Source organism: Orbicella franksi, chromosome 13, assembly GCF_964199315.1.
Source record: "Orbicella franksi chromosome 13, jaOrbFran1.1, whole genome shotgun sequence".
NCBI lineage: Eukaryota > Metazoa > Cnidaria > Anthozoa > Scleractinia > Merulinidae > Orbicella > Orbicella franksi.
In genome coordinates, this window is record NC_138157.1 from 13,831,021 (window position 1) to 13,851,510 (window position 20,490).

The following is a 20,490-nucleotide window of genomic DNA, read 5'->3' on the forward strand; positions in this document are numbered from 1 at the left end:
GGGGGGGGGGGGAGGGGCGGGGAAGGGGGGAAATTCCAGAAAAGTTGGGTGGGGTTGTGCGGTCCATTTCCCAAAACCTTTACCCTATAGACCCTTTTCATAAATGGCTGCCAATTTAAAACTCTTTTGTATGTACTTAAATTAGCCTCACTAAACTCGTTTGGGAGTAAAAATTCTTTCGAATTATCAACTCAAGAACGAGGTAAGTTAGGCTAATTTTAATACTTACAAAAGAATTTATAATTGGCAGCCACTTATGAAAAGGGTCTATTTATGACCAAAATCTGCGATTTTTGCCACCCTATTTATGACCTAGCAAAAAAATTCGACACCCTATTTATGACCGTTGCGGCTGGTACAGTAGCCCTAAACTTAAGTTATGCAGGACTTTTGTCGACGGTCTTATTGATAATGATGAAAAAGTAGCTTCTTGTAAAAAAACATATCCAATTCAAGACTAATGCTAAAACCATACCCTATTTATGACCAAAACGGCTGAAAAACCATACCGTTTGGGGCCACACATACATACAGCCAATATAAGGGAGTATACCCCCGGGGCTGAGTTTAACAGGCACCCTGGTGTGGTATAGGTCTCTCTTCACCCATCAAATGTTTGCTTTGCATACGCCATTAGCTGTAGGGTACCTGTTGGTGCGCTACTTGCTTCGCAACTTGATCACAAAAACTTCGGGTTCAGTCCGATCTCACCACCATCTCTTTTCCTCTGCAGTTGCATTCGCGCGCATGCGCGAATGCGATGACTGGACAGAGAGAAATACGAGACGTACGAAGGAGAAGGAGCCATGCCTTTACGTGATATCGAAGAGTACGAATCACGACACTAAAAGGATCAGTTAAACAGGTTTTTTGTATTCCATTTATTTCTTCTGAGTGCGCCCAACGCAGAATACAGTTCTGGAAAGAACTATGTTGGTCAAAAAAATCTCGTATCTAACACTATAGCGTGCGGTTTCGTTGCCCATTGTCCACTTCTGCGCGTCATTTCTATTGACTCGCCCAACGGGCTCATCAAAATACTGTTTAATCTCGCAAAAATAAATGCAATTGTACACCCTAAAATGTCCAGTGAGATCCCTAAAATGTACAGTAAGATCTAAATATTTCTGTATGAGTATCCCAGTACAATTTTACTAGTCTTTTGTATTCGGAATTTTTTCAGCTGACACACCAAATTACGTCAAGACTAGTAAAGATATACGATACAACACACGAAACAACAATGTACATCCTAGCTTCACGCCTAGAAAATTTTGGAACGACACAGTAAATTGGAATGCTTTCACTGAGCTCTAACAATTTCTTTCGCTGGCATCTCTTTGTCTTAAATACAAACATGAGACAGGAAATTCAAGAAACAAATTAATTCACTATGTACCAAATGAAATAAAAGCAACATACAGGAGTAGTCTTTACTATAATAAATTAAATTGAAAAATATACATGTATCTCACTAACACTCTTATCTTCTTCGATTCTAAAAGCACGAGTGTATCTGTGTTAACTACTTACATGTAAACTCTACAGATTTTCACTTGAGCGTCAACAGTAACTACATATTTGCTTTAGTTTTGCAATACCACGCTAAGCGATTGCCTTAAAAAAAAACGCGCGTCAATTTGCCATCCAATCAGAACTAAAACCCAAACCAATCGTGACTCGCTCGCACACGTTTTCCCGCGCTTTGCGTCGGAAACACGCATAATTTGCTTCGAAATTTGATTGGTTCACTGGATGGTCTACCTAAATTGTAATTGCCCAAAGTGTTTACTTAAGTTTTGGTCTTACGACACTCAATTGAAAAATACCCTAAACGCGTTGTGGAAGCGTTCACTGCGGAATCTACAAAAGCATATTAATTAAGCTATAAATCCTTAATTCCTTAAGCGAAATACCTCAATGATATGCTCTTTACTAATTGGAAAACATTGCTTGTAAAGCTTGTTGTGAGAAATTGGCGGTATATCTTAAAAATATTCTCCAATCATTCAATATTTTCTTTGTCAATGCCACCTAGAAAAAAACTGTTCTTTCGTAAAACTAAAATCTTGCATAAATCTAAAAGCTAAATCCTGATCCAACAGGTGGTCTCGGTAATACTTATTACGTATTTTCCATGCAATATCAAAGGCAACGAGTAATTTGCTAATTGACAGCTCTCGTTGGTAAATGATTGGCTCAAACAGCCAATCAATCATTTAGTGTGTTGTTAATCAATGGTTTCATTAATCAATAAGTCAATCAAGTATAAATTCACATTTACAGTGTATTCAATTTCGTGTACTTTAGTGTACATTTCAAATCGAAAGCCTTGAAGTCTACAACATGAATAACTGGTGGACTTTCTGCACACCTTTTTGGAATACATTAACTAACTTGGCACAAATTCGTGGGCCAATTTCTATGGGGAGCCATATGTACCAAAAATACAAATCGTTAGAATTAAACCTCAATTCTGTCAATTGTTAGTTCCGGCAACAAAATACACGCAAGCTTCAGTTGCCGTCCTGAAATGGTCAATAATCGTGTTGCTGCACCAAGCACCCCGACAAACGCTGTTGTATAAAGACTCCGATTGATAGCGCTAAATATCAATTACTAGTGGTGAATCTACCAGCTTTCAAAAGGCTATTACTGATTTCCAGTGTATTTTAAACGACAAAAGAATCACTGCCAATAGACTAGTGGCTTGGGTATTTCTCCTCGTAATCTGCTCTCTATTACATCAATTGAAACATAAACTCTTTCACTTAGAAGCTTGGAGTCTGCCTGGGCCAACTTTAGAAGCCCTTTCACGTAATATATCAAACACGAGAGGCAGTGTTTCCCCGGGGGGGGGGGGGAGGGATATTCCCAGAAAAGTTGGGTGGGGGTGTGCGGTCCGCTTCTCAAAACCCTTACCCTATTTATGACCAAAATCTGCAATATTTCCCACCTTATTTATGACCTAACCAAATATTCAATACCCTATTTATGACCTAACCATTAAATTAAAACCCTGTTTCAGACCTGCGTTATAATAAGTTCCCTAGTTCAGACCAATGTTAAATTACCGTAAACATAATTTGTGAAGGGCTTTTGTTAATTTGATTATGATGAAAAAGTAGCTTCTTCTTTAAAAAAAAAAACCCATATCAAGGCTAGAGTGCAAAAACCATACCCTATTTATGACCAAAATGGCCAAAATAGGCTAAACTCGATACCCTATTTATGACCAAAACGGCTGAAAAACCACACCCTTTGGGGCCGCACATACCTATATAGCTCATATAAGGGAGTACCCCTCCCCCGGGAGTGTTTCATCGGGATTATCCAAACACCGAGAGGAGAGCTGAAAATACGACGCGCAGGAGTATTTTTGACGAAATTCGAGGTGTTCGGATAGCCGATGAAGCACGGTCTCGAGTGTTTGATCTATCTCGTCAATCGAAACAAAAACTAAGGAGTAAACGGAGAAGAAAAATCGTCAAAATCTATGCCAATTACGACCAGGTATCCAAACCTCCTTCACGGTTGTGATTTTCTTTGTTTTAAGTTGCTGAATTATTAATGAGTTTGAAAAATGAATTTCAATGAACTGGCAAGACCATACCATACATGCAGATCTGTTCACCACATGCAAAACAAAACCACCATCCTAAATTCTCTTTTTACGGCACATAGCTGCAAAATAGAATCTAATGCTTCCAGGAAGAATTGCAGTTCTTCTGAGAGTTCTAGACTTATCATTTTGTTTGCTACCTTGTTCAGTAAATGTGGCTATATAAGGATTCCTCTGATTGGAGGAAAGTAATGTGCAGTTCCAGAAAATATCCATTCCATCCCACAGGTGTGATTTTTCATATGGTCCCCCCTCCTTTCTGGATTTTCCAAAATCAAGATATGCACTCTTTAAACTCCAGAAATTGATGTTTAGCACTAATTTGTTTGATGTCAACAGTAATGATTTAGCTCTTATTAACCGAGCAGGAGGTCTGTATGGGAGAGTAGGTAGGTAGGTAAAACTTTATTTATGCAGGGTGGCCCATTCAGCACAGTGGCCGGTATCCAGAGGGGCCCTGCTTGTCTTGACCGAGGTCGTGAGTACAGACCGAACGCAGTGAGGTCTGTACACACGACCGAGGTCAAGATTCTAACAGACAGACCGAGCTAGCTCGGTTAATAAGATGTTTATTATATGGCAAAGAAGAAAACTTTAATTCGCTTAATGTAACTGGTTTGTACTAGCTGACATTTTGCTTGCGAACGGCGATGAGCTTAACTTAAACCTGCCGAAATTTGCTCGTCCTCTGTACATTTTTTTTGTCATCAGGCTTTTTGGCACTTTCATAAATGATTGAGAAGAAAATAAAAGAAAATGGTCAACATTTTTGTATTTTAGCTTGCTACTTTTTAAACGCAAAATGAAACCGGTCTAGATTTCGGTCTAGATGGGAAAATCTAGACCGCAGTCAATATCGATTTCAGCCAATCAAATTCGTGAATTCGGTAGTTCCCAGTCCTTGTGAGACACAGCCATATAATAATGCTGCATAATAACAGTCAAATGAGTTACTTTTAATGCTATCAATTGATGCTTACAACTATGATTGATGTTTAGCACCAATAATTGGCCTTAGAACACTAACGATTGATGTTTTATTGGCACTATCAATTGGAGTCTTCAAACTGTGTTTTCTGCAACAACACTAGTGATCAGTGTTTTGCATAACGATTAACCATTGCAGAACAACAACTGAAGTATTTTCGACTTACGATTTGTTGCTACTACTAACGATTGAGGTTTAACAACTAGCAATTTGTATTTTTGGAACAGATGACTCTCCATATATTTACAAATAATTAAACTCTAACATGGCACTGAGACAAAGTGGCCTCACGGTTGGTGCACTCATCTCCGGATTGAGCAGTCCGGGTTCAAACCCTGGCCAAGGACATTGTGCTGTGTTCTTGGGCAAGAAACTTTACTCTCACAGTGCCTCTCTCCACCCCAGTGTATAAATGGGTACCAGCAAATTTTAACGCTGGGGGGTGGTAACCCTGCGATGGACAAGAATGTGAGTTTTTGTTTAGTTCCCAAAGCCTTAGTGCCATGTAAGAATTGTAATGCATAGATATATTAATATATCAGATCACTGTGCCCACTGTCTATTTAACACTTTTGCTTGAAAACATGTTACCAATTCATGTATGTATGTATGAAGTACGGTAAAGCTTAATTGCTCTAGGGCTGCTGTCAAAATAAGACAGTTATTAGAGGAAATAACACATGTTGTATGTCACTAAACCTAAATTATTTGAATATCTTAATTATTATTATCTTAATTTCATTTTATGGAAATCTCTTTGTGTAAGTACTCAAAGATCCAATTCAAAATAAATTATATCAAACAAGTTCCAAAACTGTCAAATCAGCTGGCTACATGCAGATGCACGCAATGCCAGATTGCTTAACAACTACGATGCCTGACAAATAACTTTGCAGGCTCACTTGAATTGCAATAATTTCATAGCAATACCATGCAGGACACATACTTGTTACAACATATCACTTCAAATGACATCCCACTTGTTACTTCTTGTACTGTCCTATCAAACGAAGGCGAGGGTAATCTTGTGGATCAGTTCCTTTGGGAATGGCTGTTTGACTGAGGCTGAATGACAAACAGACACAAGTGCTGAGTTAACTAGCAAGCATGTAAATGGGGCACAAGGAGCCCAGCCCAGAGGGACTCCCTATAAAAAGAGGGATGCTCCTCATACCTTGAAGGGGGCAAAAATTGTTGGTTAGCACCACTTTGGTTGTTAAACTAAAACAACTGCCGTTAAATTATCAATATTTTTTGGTACCTTCAAAGGGATTTAGCCAAAAAAAAAAAAAAGATTAATTGTTACGTGCTAGTCATTGACTAATGGTTTTAATTCAATTTTTTTATTACACTGTACATAAAATATAGTAACAGTTGTCTGGAAATCTTGTCCAGAAATGTCACAGATGAGTAAGTTGTTCAACAGTATAATGGTTTCTATGAGGGAATCCCCCTCCCAGGATAAGGAGGCCATACGGCACTCAAGATATCAAAGGTACATGCAGCTTGAAATAAATTAGAGCAAACATGATTACTCTGTAACTTGTATGATGTGACTTGAAATAAGTGCTAATATTTCTCATATCAACAAGCAAATTTAACATTAGTAAGTCTATGCGAGCCTTTTTGAATACTCAGATTCAATTCTATTTTACTAACATAAAGGAAACAGCAAGAAAAAACATATTTATAAAAACACATAATAACTGATTTAGATTAGCAGAAGTGCCCATTGACAGCTCTCCAAATAACGTACAAGTTGCAACAGGAGTGCTGAAATTGGGCACCTACACAATCATTCCAACTGCACAATAAATTGGCATTCAGAGCACCTGTCAGAAGGAAGACTTTCTTTATTCATTTGATTTCATTCCTTCAGTGGCAAATCTAGGTCTGGATCCACCACTGCCATTAAATCTTTCACTTGAGAGGAGACTCATAGAAAGGGAAAACTATGAGAGAATATTTCTTAACCAAATCAACAGGACTTGACCTAAAGTCATAGGAGGTGGCCTAGGAAATAATTCCCTAAACTAACACTTTTCGGCCAGATTTAATGTTTGTAATAATATAATGTAATAATATATGTAGAGCAAAACTAATGATTTTTTTTATGAATTTTTAAAATCAGGACTATTGTGCACATGACCGAGGGAAGTGGAGATGGGGGCTACAGTGCAGAGACCTTGAACATGGCTATTTGTACCCCCAGGGAAAACATGATATTCAGACTCCTATATAAAACAAGATTCTTAGGACAAATGTGAGAGTCCCTGGGAAAATAATACATAAAACTCTCAACATGAAGCAAAATATTCCAGTGCATTACCTTCCTCTATATCTATGTAATTAATATTAATAACTTCATTCCTGAATCACTTGAATGTATAGTCCCGAGATCGAGACTTACAATCCCTCTTCTCGCATCGGAGTGAATAAGCAACTCTATAGTCAATGTGGGAGAGTGAGATTAAAAATGAAGTGCACTTACTAAATCCCCTCCAATGAAGTGTGGGAATGGGCGCTTGTCATAAGCAGCTTAAAGGTTTCTTGTTTCAGGGAGACATAACATTTGCTGTGGTGTTTGTCTTCAGCAAAACCACGTGAAAGACTATGTGCTTGTGATTCTGTATACCGGTAGCCTGAAAATTAAATAAATACAACACACAAATATTAGGAGGAAAATTTTAACACTTTATCAAAGTTCCATTTATGCTGTAATCAACTTAATGTAAACTAAGAATGCTTTCAGCCAATGAGAACCTACATAAAATGGGTGTATCTTATTATGTAACAAATAAAGAAGCTAAAGTCATGTAGTGCAAGCATTATAACACAGGGATCCATATCGTTTTTTTTCCTCCAAGTCGTCAGCCGCACAAGTATGCCAGATGACATTCTTGCCCTGGCAAAATTTTACTTGCCCACTCAATAGGGAAGAATTGCAACAGAACAGCATGTAACTGGAGAGTTTTCTTTTTTGTTAATTTCACGTGACCAGTCTCCTAGTACACACACTGCAGTACATCATGTACATAGTTGCGGCTGTCAGCGCACGCAGAAAATTCAGGTAAAAATGAAAACCAGGGCCTCTTCAACTGCTATGAAGACTGGAAGGAATGCCTTTGCTCTTCCAGCTCGTACTGTATTTGGCTTGTTTTCCGAAGTGTTAACATTATTACTTAACACCATATCCTGATCAAAACAGCTGATGTTATCGCACCATTTTCGCCGATTCAGATGCAATACAGAGCATCAGCAGTTGACAAAATGAAAATTGAGCCCACAATGATTTCATTCATGGAGAATATCACATCATCCAAGATGGCAGACCAAAATGATGATTTCATCACAAAAGAAAACTGCAAATCTTTCTCTGTTTTCTAAAAGTTCCAAATGGATGACAAGTGGTCAGAATGCAGGGACCTCGTAAGAAAATAATTATTTAAGAAATGTTGTTTTTTTTTCTGGTAGAGTTGTTGTTTTGGTTGTCCCTCTTATTTTCAGTCATCATAGACAACCGGACAACTGCGAATATGGATTCCTGATAATGTCAACAAACATGACAAGAATTTGATATCATGAGAGAAATTAAGAATAAGCACTCTGACTACCTATTATTTGCCAGTACCTGGTGAATAAATTCTTGTGGGGCTGAAAAACTCCACAGGTTTGGCAGTTTCTGCTGCTTGTCCTTGAGGAGATTCTGTCACAGGACTCCAGAGGTATAACTGCCTCAGTTTAGGCAATGACGCTAACTGCTCAGTTAAGGCAGCCATGCCTTCCTCACTGATCAGGTTGGCTTTAAGATCAAGGCACTGAAGATTACCAAGAGACTCCGATGAGAGACAAAGAGCATTTACTCCTGCTTCCGTGATGCTATTGTAGCCAAGGTACAGGTCACACAACTGGCAAAGGCTGGGGAAAACACTTGCTAAAGCTTCAATTCCAACATCAGAAATCAAATTTGACTTTAGAGACAGTTTTCGTAGCTTTGGTGAGAGTTTTAAACTTTTGCAAAGACATACTAATCCATGGCATGTGATGTGATTTCTGTCGAGGAAAAGCTCTGAGAGCATTTGCAAAGAAGGAAGAACTTTCGCCAGACTTTCTACACCATCATCTTGAAAGGCATTTCCAGATAAGTCCAGACAAGTGAGCTTTGGGGCATTCTTGATGGAATCTGCAATGAATGTCCCTTGATGTAACAGGTTTGCAGACAGATCTAACCTTGTTAGTCTTGGACAGTGAGCAAACGCTTGCCCGAGGCTGGTGTAAATGACTTTAGAGGTGTCTCTGGTGCTGTCTGTATTCCGATTTACATCACGGAGTGACAGACTTTCCAGCCATGGAACCTTGTGTAACCCCTCGGCCAATGCTTTGACACCTTCAGCTCCAATGTCACTGTTGTTTTCGAGACTCAAGCTGACCAGCTCATGTGCACAGGACAATTTCTCAGACAAGTATGTCATGCTGTTCTGGGCTAATTTGCAACCACTTAGATTCAATAATCTCAAGTGAGGAACAAATTTCAGAGCATCTATCACAGCCTTCATATCTTCATCTCCAAGACCGCTGTAGCTCAAATCCAAATGGCGAAGATTTGGGCAGGACTTCATAACTGATGCAAAGTCATCGCCGATATCTCTCCTCGAGGCATTTCCACTGAACACAAACTTCTCCAAAGGAAGACTGCTGGACAAATTCCCGCTGAATGCTTCTACAGCCCCATCACCTACAATGTTCTGATATAGGCAAAGTTCTCGTAGGGAAGGCATTTGCGAAAGAGAGTTTGCAAAAAAAGCTGCTGTTTGCCTCTCCAACTGACTGTGTTCCAGAACAAACGACTTGAGGTCAGGATTGTTTTGCATGAAGTACGTCATGGCCCTGACACCATATGGACTAACGTCTCGACCAGACAACTTCAGGATTCCATCAAGAAGAGTCGCCCCTAATTTACCTGCAAGGTGACCCTGATGGGATTCAAACAAAGCAAGAACAAACATTTCAAGGAAGTCATTTGCTTCACCGATGTCTGAAGCAATGACACTTTCCTTGAGACTTTCCAACAAGGGTACAAACACAAACTCAAAATTGTCGCCAACAAGCCCAGACACAAAATTGAGCAGCATAGTATCAGAGGCTTTCTTGACACACTTCAAGGTTAGTGCAGAGACATCCTTCAATTTTGACGGATCATTCATGGAAGAATTGATCTCATTACTGAGCCACAATGCTGCTGCATACTCCTGAAAAGACTTATGGATAAAACAGCACTTTCGCACTGGCTTCAACCTGGAAGTGCTTTTCTCCTGAGAGAGCAATCCAAGCTCAAAAAGCACTTTGCTGGAAAACTTCTTTTCCAATGCTTGGACATCAAACAGGAGGTTATCATTCAGTAAGCCATTCAGTGCAATCTCTCCAAGAATGAGCAGATCATTGTAAAGATCCTTGGGGATATCTTCCAAGCTAGCAAACTCCTCATCTGCAGAACAACCGTCTTCAGAATTCTTGGCAAAGTGGCGCTTCACCATAAGTAAAATTAGTTCATTGAAAAGAGTTGTTAGTGTGGACAGGGCTTCAAAGGTTGCATCTGGCGAATCCTCCCACAAAGCACAGATCAGCATGGCTGTTAAGGGGACCTTTGCAATATCCTCGATAACAGGGTTTGTTTCCATTTCTGACAACAGGACCTCAGCAGTGTCAGCATCGTCTTGGAAGTACTTGAACACAAAACTTCGGATGTTTTCTGTGGTGAATCCTGTAATTACCAGTCGTGTGTCCATCATTCTTTGTATGTGCGCAGTTTTACCTGGCCGTGAGGTGAGAACCACGCATGAATTCCGAAAAATCCTTCCACTCAGGATATCTTGGAGGTGCTTCAGGCAAGAAGAGTTTGCTTCATCAAAACCATCAAGAAGGAAAAGCACATTCTCCTGATGGCTTGCAAGGTGACTGAGAAGTTGTGTCAGTGGGATGGGAAAATCAGTGGGAAACAGCTGCTGCAAGATAGCATCCTTAAAACCTCCCTTCATTTGTTTCAGCTCAAGAAGAATCACAATTGTGTAGTTTAGCAACTTGCTATTGCTGGTTGACCAGTCGTAAGCAATTTTACACAGAAATGTGCTCTTTCCTACACCCGCCTCACCCTCGACAAGGATTCTTCTTGGCTTGGAACATCCTGGACGGCTGGAAAATATATCGTGGTAGGAATCCAGTGGCTTCTGAATGCATCTTGTACCCTGGGAAACCAGTGAAACAATTTCCAAATTTGTAAAAATATGTTCTATGTGAATCTGAAATGAATCATTCCATGTGATTGGCTGAATCCAACCAATGACATTTTGATAATGATCACGAAGTGAATCTTGCATATGGCTGAGTACTGCATCAGTTGATTTGCTACGCACTAAAAATAAAATAAAAACACCAATATTATTTTAATTATTGATGGAAACTGCATTGTGTACTTCATTGTGTTGTAACAGCAATATACGTATTAGATATAAACAACTGTTATGTTTTCTATCTCTTTGTCAACTTAAAGATTCTATAACTTCTTTCTTACATATTGCAGTTCTCATTTCTGAAATAGGAGTAGAACTTTTAACGACCAAAATTGCTGTACAAATACAAGTTGTACAGTAGGTATGTTTATGCAGTGTTTTCAATTTACTAATTCTCTCAAACTTTCACAGGTGTTTTAATAATACATCAATGAAGACACCAAGGACTGTTGATTATTGCTATGTTATTGGCCAGTATGCTTAAACTCTGGCAAAGCAGTCATAGTATATTCAGTGCAATATTATGCGATGAGTGTCATCCATTTCAGCCCAGGCTGAAAGTCCATTTGGGACTGAAACTTCCTGCATGTAATCTCCAAGTTCAGTTCAAGAGAACTGTTGTAGAATCTGAAATAAAATATCCCCCCCTCCTCCCCCACCCCTGCCCCCTACCTGAGCTGAAATTCTAGCATGTGATGAAACTTATATAGGAAATCAAATGAATTCAACTGCGAGTTGAAATAAATAAACATAAAAAAATATTTCATAGCCTACAAAAAATTTACATGAGGCAAGAGCAGTTTAAAGTATTTAAAAAATTTATGAGTGATTATTTATTCCAAATTGCACAAGAAATTAAAACAAAATTGATTACTTGTTAATAACATTCATACAAAATTTTACACAAATATTTTTCAATTTAATCAATTTCAACTTTTTGCACTGTTTGGGATATACTGATGTGCTCACAGCCAGTGAGCATGGTGAAATGTTTGCATATATATTATTAGCCATGTAATCAACCTTTTCAGTGCATTATCTGTCTCATCAGTAACAAGGCTGTAGTCTCTGAAAAACTACCGAACCCTGAAATCCTGGGTGCCCAATACTTAAAATTATTTTAAAAAAGGTGCGTTTTTCCAGTCGCTCAAAGGCAAAAGTTAGTCGCTCTCAGTAACAGTACCATACAACACTGACACTTCTGACTTAACATCTACAGGACTGTCATATTTTGGGCAATAACCCATAATGCCTGTTTACAGCTGAGTATGCTTGATAGGCCCTTGATGTTACAAGTGAACTTGCAAGTGACTTGATACAAGTCACCCATTAAGGCAACAGGTGACTAACCCCATTATTTTTTATTACAAGAGGTGATCTTATATTTCCCAGGCTAGCAAAGTGAAAAGACTATACCGGCACTATCACTCAATCATGATATATGATCTTCAATAATTTATTTGACACCCAGAGGGTCAACAACAGCATATTATGATCTGTGATGTTCTAACTACAATAATTATTTAGCTACAAGCTTAACACAGGATATGATGTTTGCGTCTAATTAACTCTATGCCTACAGCTCTTATGATCAATTTATATCTCTAACTTGGCGGCAATTCTACAGACGAAACATTGCCTGAAATCAATAGACCTTACTTACCGCGAACACCAAACAATTCCTCTTTCAACTCCAAACGATCAATCTCGGTTAACAGTTCCGCCAAAAATACCGTATTATCATGGCCCAACAAGTTCCGGTTTTCAAGCTCATCGAATAAGTCCAACGGACGAACAATCTTCTCCAGAACACCCACAGGAATATGTTGCTTGCAGACAAACTTTAACTGGCCAAGTTCCCGATCAGTTATTCCATTTGAAACGGACAGTAGCCTCGCACGAAATGGATCCATCACAACTTATTTCACACTCATTCAGAGCGTGAAGCTAGAAAACATGCTGGTTCGCCTTCACAGATGTACTCATGGTAATTGCATCTTTTACAACGTGCTAGAGTTTTGGCAACTAGAATATCCATTAACTAAACGTATATTACAATATACGGTTACTGTTCAGACATAACTTCCAAAACTCAAGTACAAGTTGAAAACCCCCGTCCGTACCTCACTCTCCTCCTGTCGACGTAAGAGCGATGTGAGCCAAGAGACTGGGAACAAGGGTTGGCGGTACTCTCCCCAAGTTCCATGACTTTGCCACGGCTTTTGCATATTTAGTAAATTCGGCATCATAAATTGGTAAATGGCGAGGCCGTCGATAAAAGCAGGAACATGGAACATTCCGGAACATCCCGGAACATTGAATAATTATAATGATTATGAGAAAAATATGCAAAATTAATTTTTCAAAACTTAAATAAAACAAAAATAAACTGGTATCAGCTCAGAAAATAAAAAGCAAAACAAAAACGTTAAACAAAGAAAGAAAAAAAGAAAGAAAAATGAAAATGACTGAAATGAGTGACGACTCGCAACTTAGAAGACTAATCCATTCCTTCCAGTCGTTCGCCATCAGTTTAATCACATGGCAGTCCCTTATTCCCAGATTTCGTTGTTCATAGAAAACCTAGGTGGCGGCGTTCGAACTCTTTAATCAGACCGAAAAATATGGGTACACAAGTGTGATTTCTTTATTCAATTCATTACGTCAATTCAAAGATATGCGTATACACGATTTCTCATGAAGAAATAGTTTCTCCATGAGATAGAAATAGAGACTCTTCGGCATTGAGTTTCTTGTGCAAACTAGTTCGGACTGCTCAAGCTTTGATGACACTGTAAACAAATACAAACACAAAATTTAAAAACATTTCAGTGGCGACGCGCTGTCTTACAGGGTCGCTGGCCAAAACTTTATTGTCTCAAGAAATATTTGTTACAAGTGTTGGCGATCTGAAATTGAATTCAAAGTGTCGCCAACAGTTCGAATGCCTTTCCTGGAAAATATTTTCTCCAGTACAAGTTAATTCTAAATTAAAAACACTTTTACCGTAGGCTATAATCTATTCAACGCTAGTTCAGCTTCACGTGCAGATCGTTATCTGACATTTGATCAAACGTAGTTTTCTATCGAGCCATTCGAACGCCACCAAAGTAGACCAAACATGCGAAGTACGCACCTGAACGCACTGCTCTAATCTTTGACCGGCTGAGTCTGCACTTGGTGGGGCATAGTGCCAGACCTTCCTAGCGGAGAGCGCGAAACTGGGAATGATAATTGCGACACGAAGACGGAACAGTATACGTAGTGACAAAACTGTGGCTACTGACTTAACAAGCAACTGTATGATGCTCCTACGAACACCTCAGATGTTGGAGAAATCGGGGATCAACAAAGGAAACGCAATGAATTACCTGGCATTCATCGACCGAATCGTCCAGGTTTGTGCTGTAAAGCTCCGTGACGCAATTGGCCGAAAAGAAGAGGAGCCTGCACTCATTGTGGTCCGTTGAAGGAATACCCAACACTCCCTACCCCCCAAAATATCTTTTCATATTTCGAGCTGATACCAGTTTATTTTTGTTTATTTTATTTACGAAATTTAATTTTACTTATTTTTCTCATAATTATCATAATTATTCGATGTTCCGGGATGTTCCATGTTCCTGGTTTTATCGACGGCCAAATGGCGATGGGTTTTTGTTCATATGAAAAATACGAATTAAATTGTTGATATTGCGTGAGAGCGTCGAAGTGGTCCAGGGTCTTGGCAGTGTCTTTGTGCCTCTGGATTTAGCGTGTATGAAATAAGATTTACACATAAAACAGTAGAAACACTTTTTACCCTTTCTTTATTTAGTTATTTTAACTTTCCGCAGCGTGATTCATTTACAGTGGAAGCTCTCTTAACCGACACTCTCGTAAGCAGACAGCTCTAACTATGACCTCCTTCGCAAAATCCCGTCTGAACTCCCATACAAACTCTGTATTTGATTCATTCCCATAAGAGGACATTCCCGTAAGCGGCCGCGGACACTGAGGACTTACGATTTAGGGACTTTTCCTTTGTTCGTAAGCTCCCGTAAGCGGACATCTGAAAATAATTTCCATGTATATCGCATTGCAGTTCATACTGCTTTTAGAATTTGTTAGTACGGCAGTTATCTGTATACAGATATCGCCATTATCAAAAACGAAACAAAAAAATCATTTGAAACGGTGGTATTTCTTGCATTCCCAATGTTTATTGTCGGCTGGGCAAGCTCCCACAACTCTAGTGGCTGCTTACGAGAACGTCCGCTTACGAGAGCTTCAACTGCGAACTGACTGACTGAACGACCGACCGACTGGGATGACTTTCTGACTGATTGATTGACGGCTTTCTCACAGGTCTTCACAGTCAATTGTTTTCGGTGACGTCTCCGAGACGAACGGCACACTTTTCGCCTCGGACCACGTGACCCGAAAACGATTGACCGAGGCGAAATATCGAGGTTCAGGAACTAAGCGAAGTCTAGGATGCTTACCATTAAGCTAAAAATCCAGAAATTTCGGTTGAAAGTCAAATGGATAGTAATTTTCCGGAAAATCCGTTCGGAAATTGTAGACTACCTAAGAGGTAGTCCTCTTTTTCCGTTCGGAACGGAATGACGGGAATTTCCTCACCATTTGGTGAATTTTCCAGTTTCCAGTCTCTCATCAGCCGAAAACAATTACGAGAAATCGAATTGCAAATGGTAAGCGCCATCTCATTCGGTGGGTTTGCTGATGTTAGAAAAGCCCTTACCATTATTCAATGGTCATCCCAACCGGCTTATTCTGACAAATGGTAAGCACCCCTAGTCTTCTTCGCAGTGGTTTTTTGGGGATGTCACGCAACGCTCCGAGCTTTGCGTGACATCCCAGTAAACGGCTGTGAAAGAGACCAGGCAAAGTTCGGTCTACGTTTCTCCTCGAATCCCTTCGGGGAGGAGCGCGGGCTCCTTCATGAACAGCAGCTATAGTAAATCGTAATGGTAATGAAGCCCCCTCCTCGCCCCCTCCTGAGCCTACTTCAGGAGTGGCTAGCACATACTAGCAGAAGCCCAAATTAGACTACTGATTCTAGAATATCTTTACTGAGTAAATTTAAAGTAGTACACGATAAAATCCCCAGTAAATAGCAGCATCGCTGAAAATCCACAGATCTGAAACGAAAAAAGTAAAACTGTCTTCACTGTTGCTTTTTTAAATTAGTAGAAATGTGCAGACTTGAAAGCCTAGACCGTGGAAGTAAGAGATTCAAAGAACTGATCGATTTCAAATCAAAATTACCCTATTTATAGTCCAATGCCTCACTAAGAAGCCTTCCTGACATACACGTTTGCGTATTAATATTGCTTATGAACGAGAGAAAAAATTCAAGACACAAAAAACAGATCTTACCGCTGCAATTTGTAAGTGGCCACATGTCTGCTTCCCAGCATGCCTCAATGCCATGCACAGGTCAACCTTCCCAAGTGGGCTGGTGTAATTAGCAAGATGAGTGACTTCGTTTAGCAATAAAGAGCTTGACACGAGCAGTAACATGGCACTAAGTATGCTGATAGTCATTATCTGGGAAAACAATTTTCGGAAAACACTTATTAGGAAGTAGTATAGATTGACTATAGCTATCAAATTGAAAGTTCTCCAGGGCCCCCAGGGTGCATCGGGACCATCATCCCTTAGAATCGAGTGAGTTCGGAGTATTAACGGCAGAAATGTTGCAAAATTGAAACATCTTTTCCCCAATCTTCGGTGCACTGCTACAGTGAAACTTAAATATGCTTACAGAGTACAATAAGAGTGGGGAAGCCACTGGCACAATTGATACATACGCATCTACATATTATTCAAGATATATATTTTAGCAATTTGTGATTATAAATTATAAGCAGAATCAAGCACATATCTCCAGAAAATTAGTCAACTCAAAGCTTGCTCAATCGGCTCCAGCAAAATTAACCTGATCCTGTAAAAAGATCTTATAAAAATAATAGGAAATAAAGGCTGTTTAATGCTAAAAAAAATTGTTCACGAGAACATTCCAAACTTTGCCGATTCTGTCGCTGACAGTTGACAAGGAGAACACAAACACGAGACTGACGAACAGCCAAAGTGTGATGGTAGAAATCAAAAAGAACGACAGTCGCTCCATGTGGTCTGGTCTCGGCACATCAGCATCGGCTGTTGAACTGAAGTAGCTATTGTATAAAGAAATTATTACGAACGCTGACATCAGCAAAATCTGTGAAATAAGAACAACAATATCAGAAATTCAGGTTAGCTACAAAGTCCGTTTTCCCGGGGGGGGGGGGGAACTCCCGTATAAAAACGACGGGGGTGCTCCCCAAGCCTGGTCTGAAATTTTGATAAGAACCAGTAAGAGGTACCAAGATCCTGTTTTGTGGGCGTGGTTTGAAATTTTTTTCACCCCTTAGAGGTACCAATTCTAAATTAAAGCAACACATTAATTGACACTGCGAAAGCTCCTGCTGTGGATCTCATGAGGTTGAACACCCTAGTTTAACCCCTAAATGGTACGACGAACATTCCCGTCCTTTTTATATTGGATTTCCCCCCCCGGGAGGGGGGGCAGTTTGCTGATCTGCCCTTGGGTATGATGCAGCTAGTCAACCGCAGTTTTTTTCTAATATATTAAAATTTTCTTACGACTGGTTTCGAATACGTATAGTATTGAAGTGAGAAATTGAAAAGAATATCAGTGTATAATTAAAGATGGAAATTAAAAATCAGTTTACTTTCACTCACTGAATCTGACTGGAATCGTTAAACTTCCCACCCAGTGTGGAGTTCGTACTGAAATTTCAATTTTCAGGCAAAACACCGACACTAAAAAACACCGCTTACACATGAAGCGATTTTGAACCATGTTGAACTTTAAACGTAAGGAGTTCTAAGGAGAGTGATGATAACTTACAAATTCTGCTATTTTGGAAACTGCAGCTGGGGATCTCAAATACTCGGAACCAGACATTTCTTCGTCTTGAAAACCTTTGTACAGAAAATGAAATGGAATTAGTAGAGGTTGTCGCTACATTCGAACGAAAACGAAACCAAATGTCATTGCACCTCGGTGGTCCTCAGTCACCAGTGCAAAAGAAAAATGAAACAAAAATGAAAGGGTTTTTTCCCTGGCTAGGAAGGTTAGGACTCGTTTAATTCTAGCGAGATATTTCATGTCGCCACGTGTTTCAATCTGGAATGAGATATATAACACTTCTTTATCTTCCCATTTACGCAGAGAAACGTTGATACAAGAAGCAACGAAATGGAAGGTATTCAAAAATACCACATTGGACAAAAAGGTAAAGTAAGCAGCTCTTTTTCAATTGTCATATAGTTTACTTATGTATCAAATTACGATCTTTGATTCTGGTGCTAGATGCAAGGTATGTAAATGCGACAGTGGACCACTCTACACGGAAACATAGTCAACACTAAACGAAAAATTGAATAGTCGACATAAAACCAGCAAATACTCTACCTTATTAGATTCAAAGAACGGAGAATTCGTGAACTAAGTCTTTCTGCTTTTCAGTTAAATGCTCAAGATGATTCCAATCCTCAGAACCTCAAATAATTGACCTCAAAACCTCAAATTACACTCACTTATTTCCGTCACGTGGAGAACTGAATGACCTTCGCCACAGGAATCTTCTGTTACTGACTTCTTTAAGACTCATAAATGTACCTTCTTTAAAATGTTAAACTAAATAAATATCAATATAGAAAGACATTAAAACGATGCTTCCCGTTGTTTATCCAATTCGCCTAAACATAATTTCAATATAGTCGGTTGTTTTTTCCCCGCGTGACTAAAATAGAAAATAAAACGACAGTTTTTTCACTCCACTCCCCAACCCGACGTCAATTATTTTTCGTTGGAAACGTGCATGTATTACCTGAATTTTTTAGAGACAACTCGAAGGACTTTATTGAAATTCGCAGTTGACACTGTCATAGCAAGATCAACTAGATTGCTATAAAAATCTCACGATAACTGTCTCCCAGAACTCTGATTAGTATAGCTACTGTAGCATTGTTTACTTATAATTAGTGCTGCTATTGACATTAAAACTGATTAGTATTAGGATTTCTCACTTCATATCATGCAGTAGCTTTCAATTGACCAAATATTTTTAAAAGGTTCTGTTTGGTTCTGCCGGGTAAGAGGGACAGGTTAAACTTAAATCAGACTTGGCCAGCTCTTCCCTCGATCACTCAAATTTTGTATTGTAAATTTTGAGGTATTTACTTTCAGCAGTTCTTTGTTCCGGAGTAACTTCAACACCGCAGCTGATTTCAGCATGATGGGGTATACATTCCCTTTTTCTACAATGTGGTTTTGGGTTTTTACTGCGAAGTCCGTAGGGCAGAGGACTATCGAGGTTAGAGTGTTATACTGGGAAAGGCACTCCAAGTAAGCGAAATGCTAGTTCCTGATCGAAAACGTGGCCTTCAGATGTCAATATTTACGTCAGCTGGACACAATACGACAATCGACATACCAGAAGATCGTAACAGAAATATATGGAACGCCATAACTGCCTTATGGTATACTTATTTACATTATTTAGGACTGGTCAAAAAGTATTGGGGGGGGGGGCGGAATAGAGAGGGGGTGGCTCAGGACCGCTCGATTCGGAGACGAGCGCACTAACCATGAGGCAACCGCGCCTCCTCGAAAAACTGTTCACATGATGAATGTCAAATTCTGGTGCATCCCATCCTACACGTTTTTTTTTTCCCGGTTTTTGCCTACCGTATGTGCAAGCGTAAATTCATCATGTGCACCTTGCTGGTTATCCCTAATTGATTCATTTCACGAGTAGACAGCACGGCATGATAGTAATTTTGAACATTTTGATGTTAAGTAATTTGTGTAACTGTGAGTATGTAATTGTGATTTTATTTTCAAGTATGTAGCCAGGTAAAGGCGTTTTATAGCTTCTAATTTAGTTAGTTACTTATTAGTAGGCGAAGAGCCACCCCTTGGAAGTGCTACTAATAAAGTCATTATTATCATTATCATTATCATTATCATTATCATTATCATTATCTTTATCATTATCATTATCATTATCATTATCATTATTATTATTATTATTATTATTATTATCTTTATTATTATTATCTGGGGTAATTTGGAATAGTTTGGTCAAATGACCTAAACTGAGGTGTGTTTTGTTTTTTTTCGCTCTCCACGATCGCAGCTTGATAGCGGCTTCGCCACGAAAAAAAAAACCCTCTGGCACCCAGGGTAACTAAGAGAAGGATTTTAGTTTGTTTGAAAATACAGTTTTGTGTGCCTATCTGGAGGAAACGGTATGGCATCGATGAACTGACCTGCTTTCCCAGGAAGGGTTGAGAAACATTCACTAATATCAACTAAGGGGAAGGTGGTCTTCCATCCTTTCTTTCTTTTTCCACCTGCCTGGGACAAAACACGTTTTTCCCTCTTCCTTTTTCTCCCGATGTTTAAGAAACATATCGTTACTGAAAACACTAACTACAGTTAGTCAAACGCACCGCCCCTGAAGGGAATCGTTTAATGAAAGAACGTTTGTTCTACCGAAGAGGTCTTGCGATCT

General features: G+C 39.3%; 2 protein-coding genes across 2 annotated transcripts; both read right to left on the reverse strand.

Annotated features, from left to right (window-relative positions):
- Positions 1-4,122: 4,122 nt before the first annotated feature.
- On the reverse strand, positions 4,123-13,000 carry LOC145466773 (NLR family CARD domain-containing protein 4-like). The gene is made up of 4 exons (XM_081450485.1): positions 12,561-13,000; positions 8,242-11,019; positions 7,102-7,252; positions 4,123-5,675 (listed from the first exon to the last, which is right to left on the reverse strand). The coding sequence occupies exons 1-4, from the start codon at positions 12,808-12,810 to the stop codon at positions 5,594-5,596; spliced, it is 3,261 nt and encodes a 1,086-aa protein (XP_081306611.1). The 5' UTR covers positions 12,811-13,000; the 3' UTR covers positions 4,123-5,593.
- A 2,969-nt stretch (positions 13,001-15,969) lies between these two features.
- On the reverse strand, positions 15,970-17,873 carry LOC145465045 (uncharacterized). The gene is made up of 4 exons (XM_081448848.1): positions 17,817-17,873; positions 16,914-17,123; positions 16,280-16,450; positions 15,970-16,041 (listed from the first exon to the last, which is right to left on the reverse strand). Exons 1-4 carry the CDS (start codon positions 17,871-17,873, stop codon positions 15,970-15,972), a joined length of 510 nt encoding a protein of 169 aa, XP_081304974.1.
- Between the last annotated feature and the right edge of the window lie 2,617 nt (positions 17,874-20,490).

What these genes read in the sequence shown, in the direction of transcription:
- LOC145465045 (XM_081448848.1), bottom strand. Translation starts at nt 17,873, where the DNA reads ATGTCTGGTTCCGAGTATTTGAGATCCCCAGCTGCAGTTTCCAAAATA. An exon ending in TTTCCAAAATAGCAGAATTT is followed by an intron (nt 17,124 to 17,816) that starts GTAAGTTATCAT and finishes CTTATTTCACAG; the next exon opens with ATTTTGCTGATGTCAGCGTT. An exon ending in GCAAAGTTTGGAATGTTCTC is followed by an intron (nt 16,451 to 16,913) that starts GTGAACAATTTT and finishes TTGTTTTCCCAG; the next exon opens with ATAATGACTATCAGCATACT.
- LOC145466773 (XM_081450485.1), bottom strand. Translation starts at nt 12,810, where the DNA reads ATGGATCCATTTCGTGCGAGGCTACTGTCCGTTTCAAATGGAATAACT. An exon ending in CACAAGAATTTATTCACCAG is followed by an intron (nt 7,253 to 8,241) that starts GTACTGGCAAAT and finishes TTTAATTTTCAG; the next exon opens with GCTACCGGTATACAGAATCA. An exon ending in ACTTCATTGGAGGGGATTTA is followed by an intron (nt 5,676 to 7,101) that starts GTAAGTGCACTT and finishes TTTGTCATTCAG; the next exon opens with CCTCAGTCAAACAGCCATTC.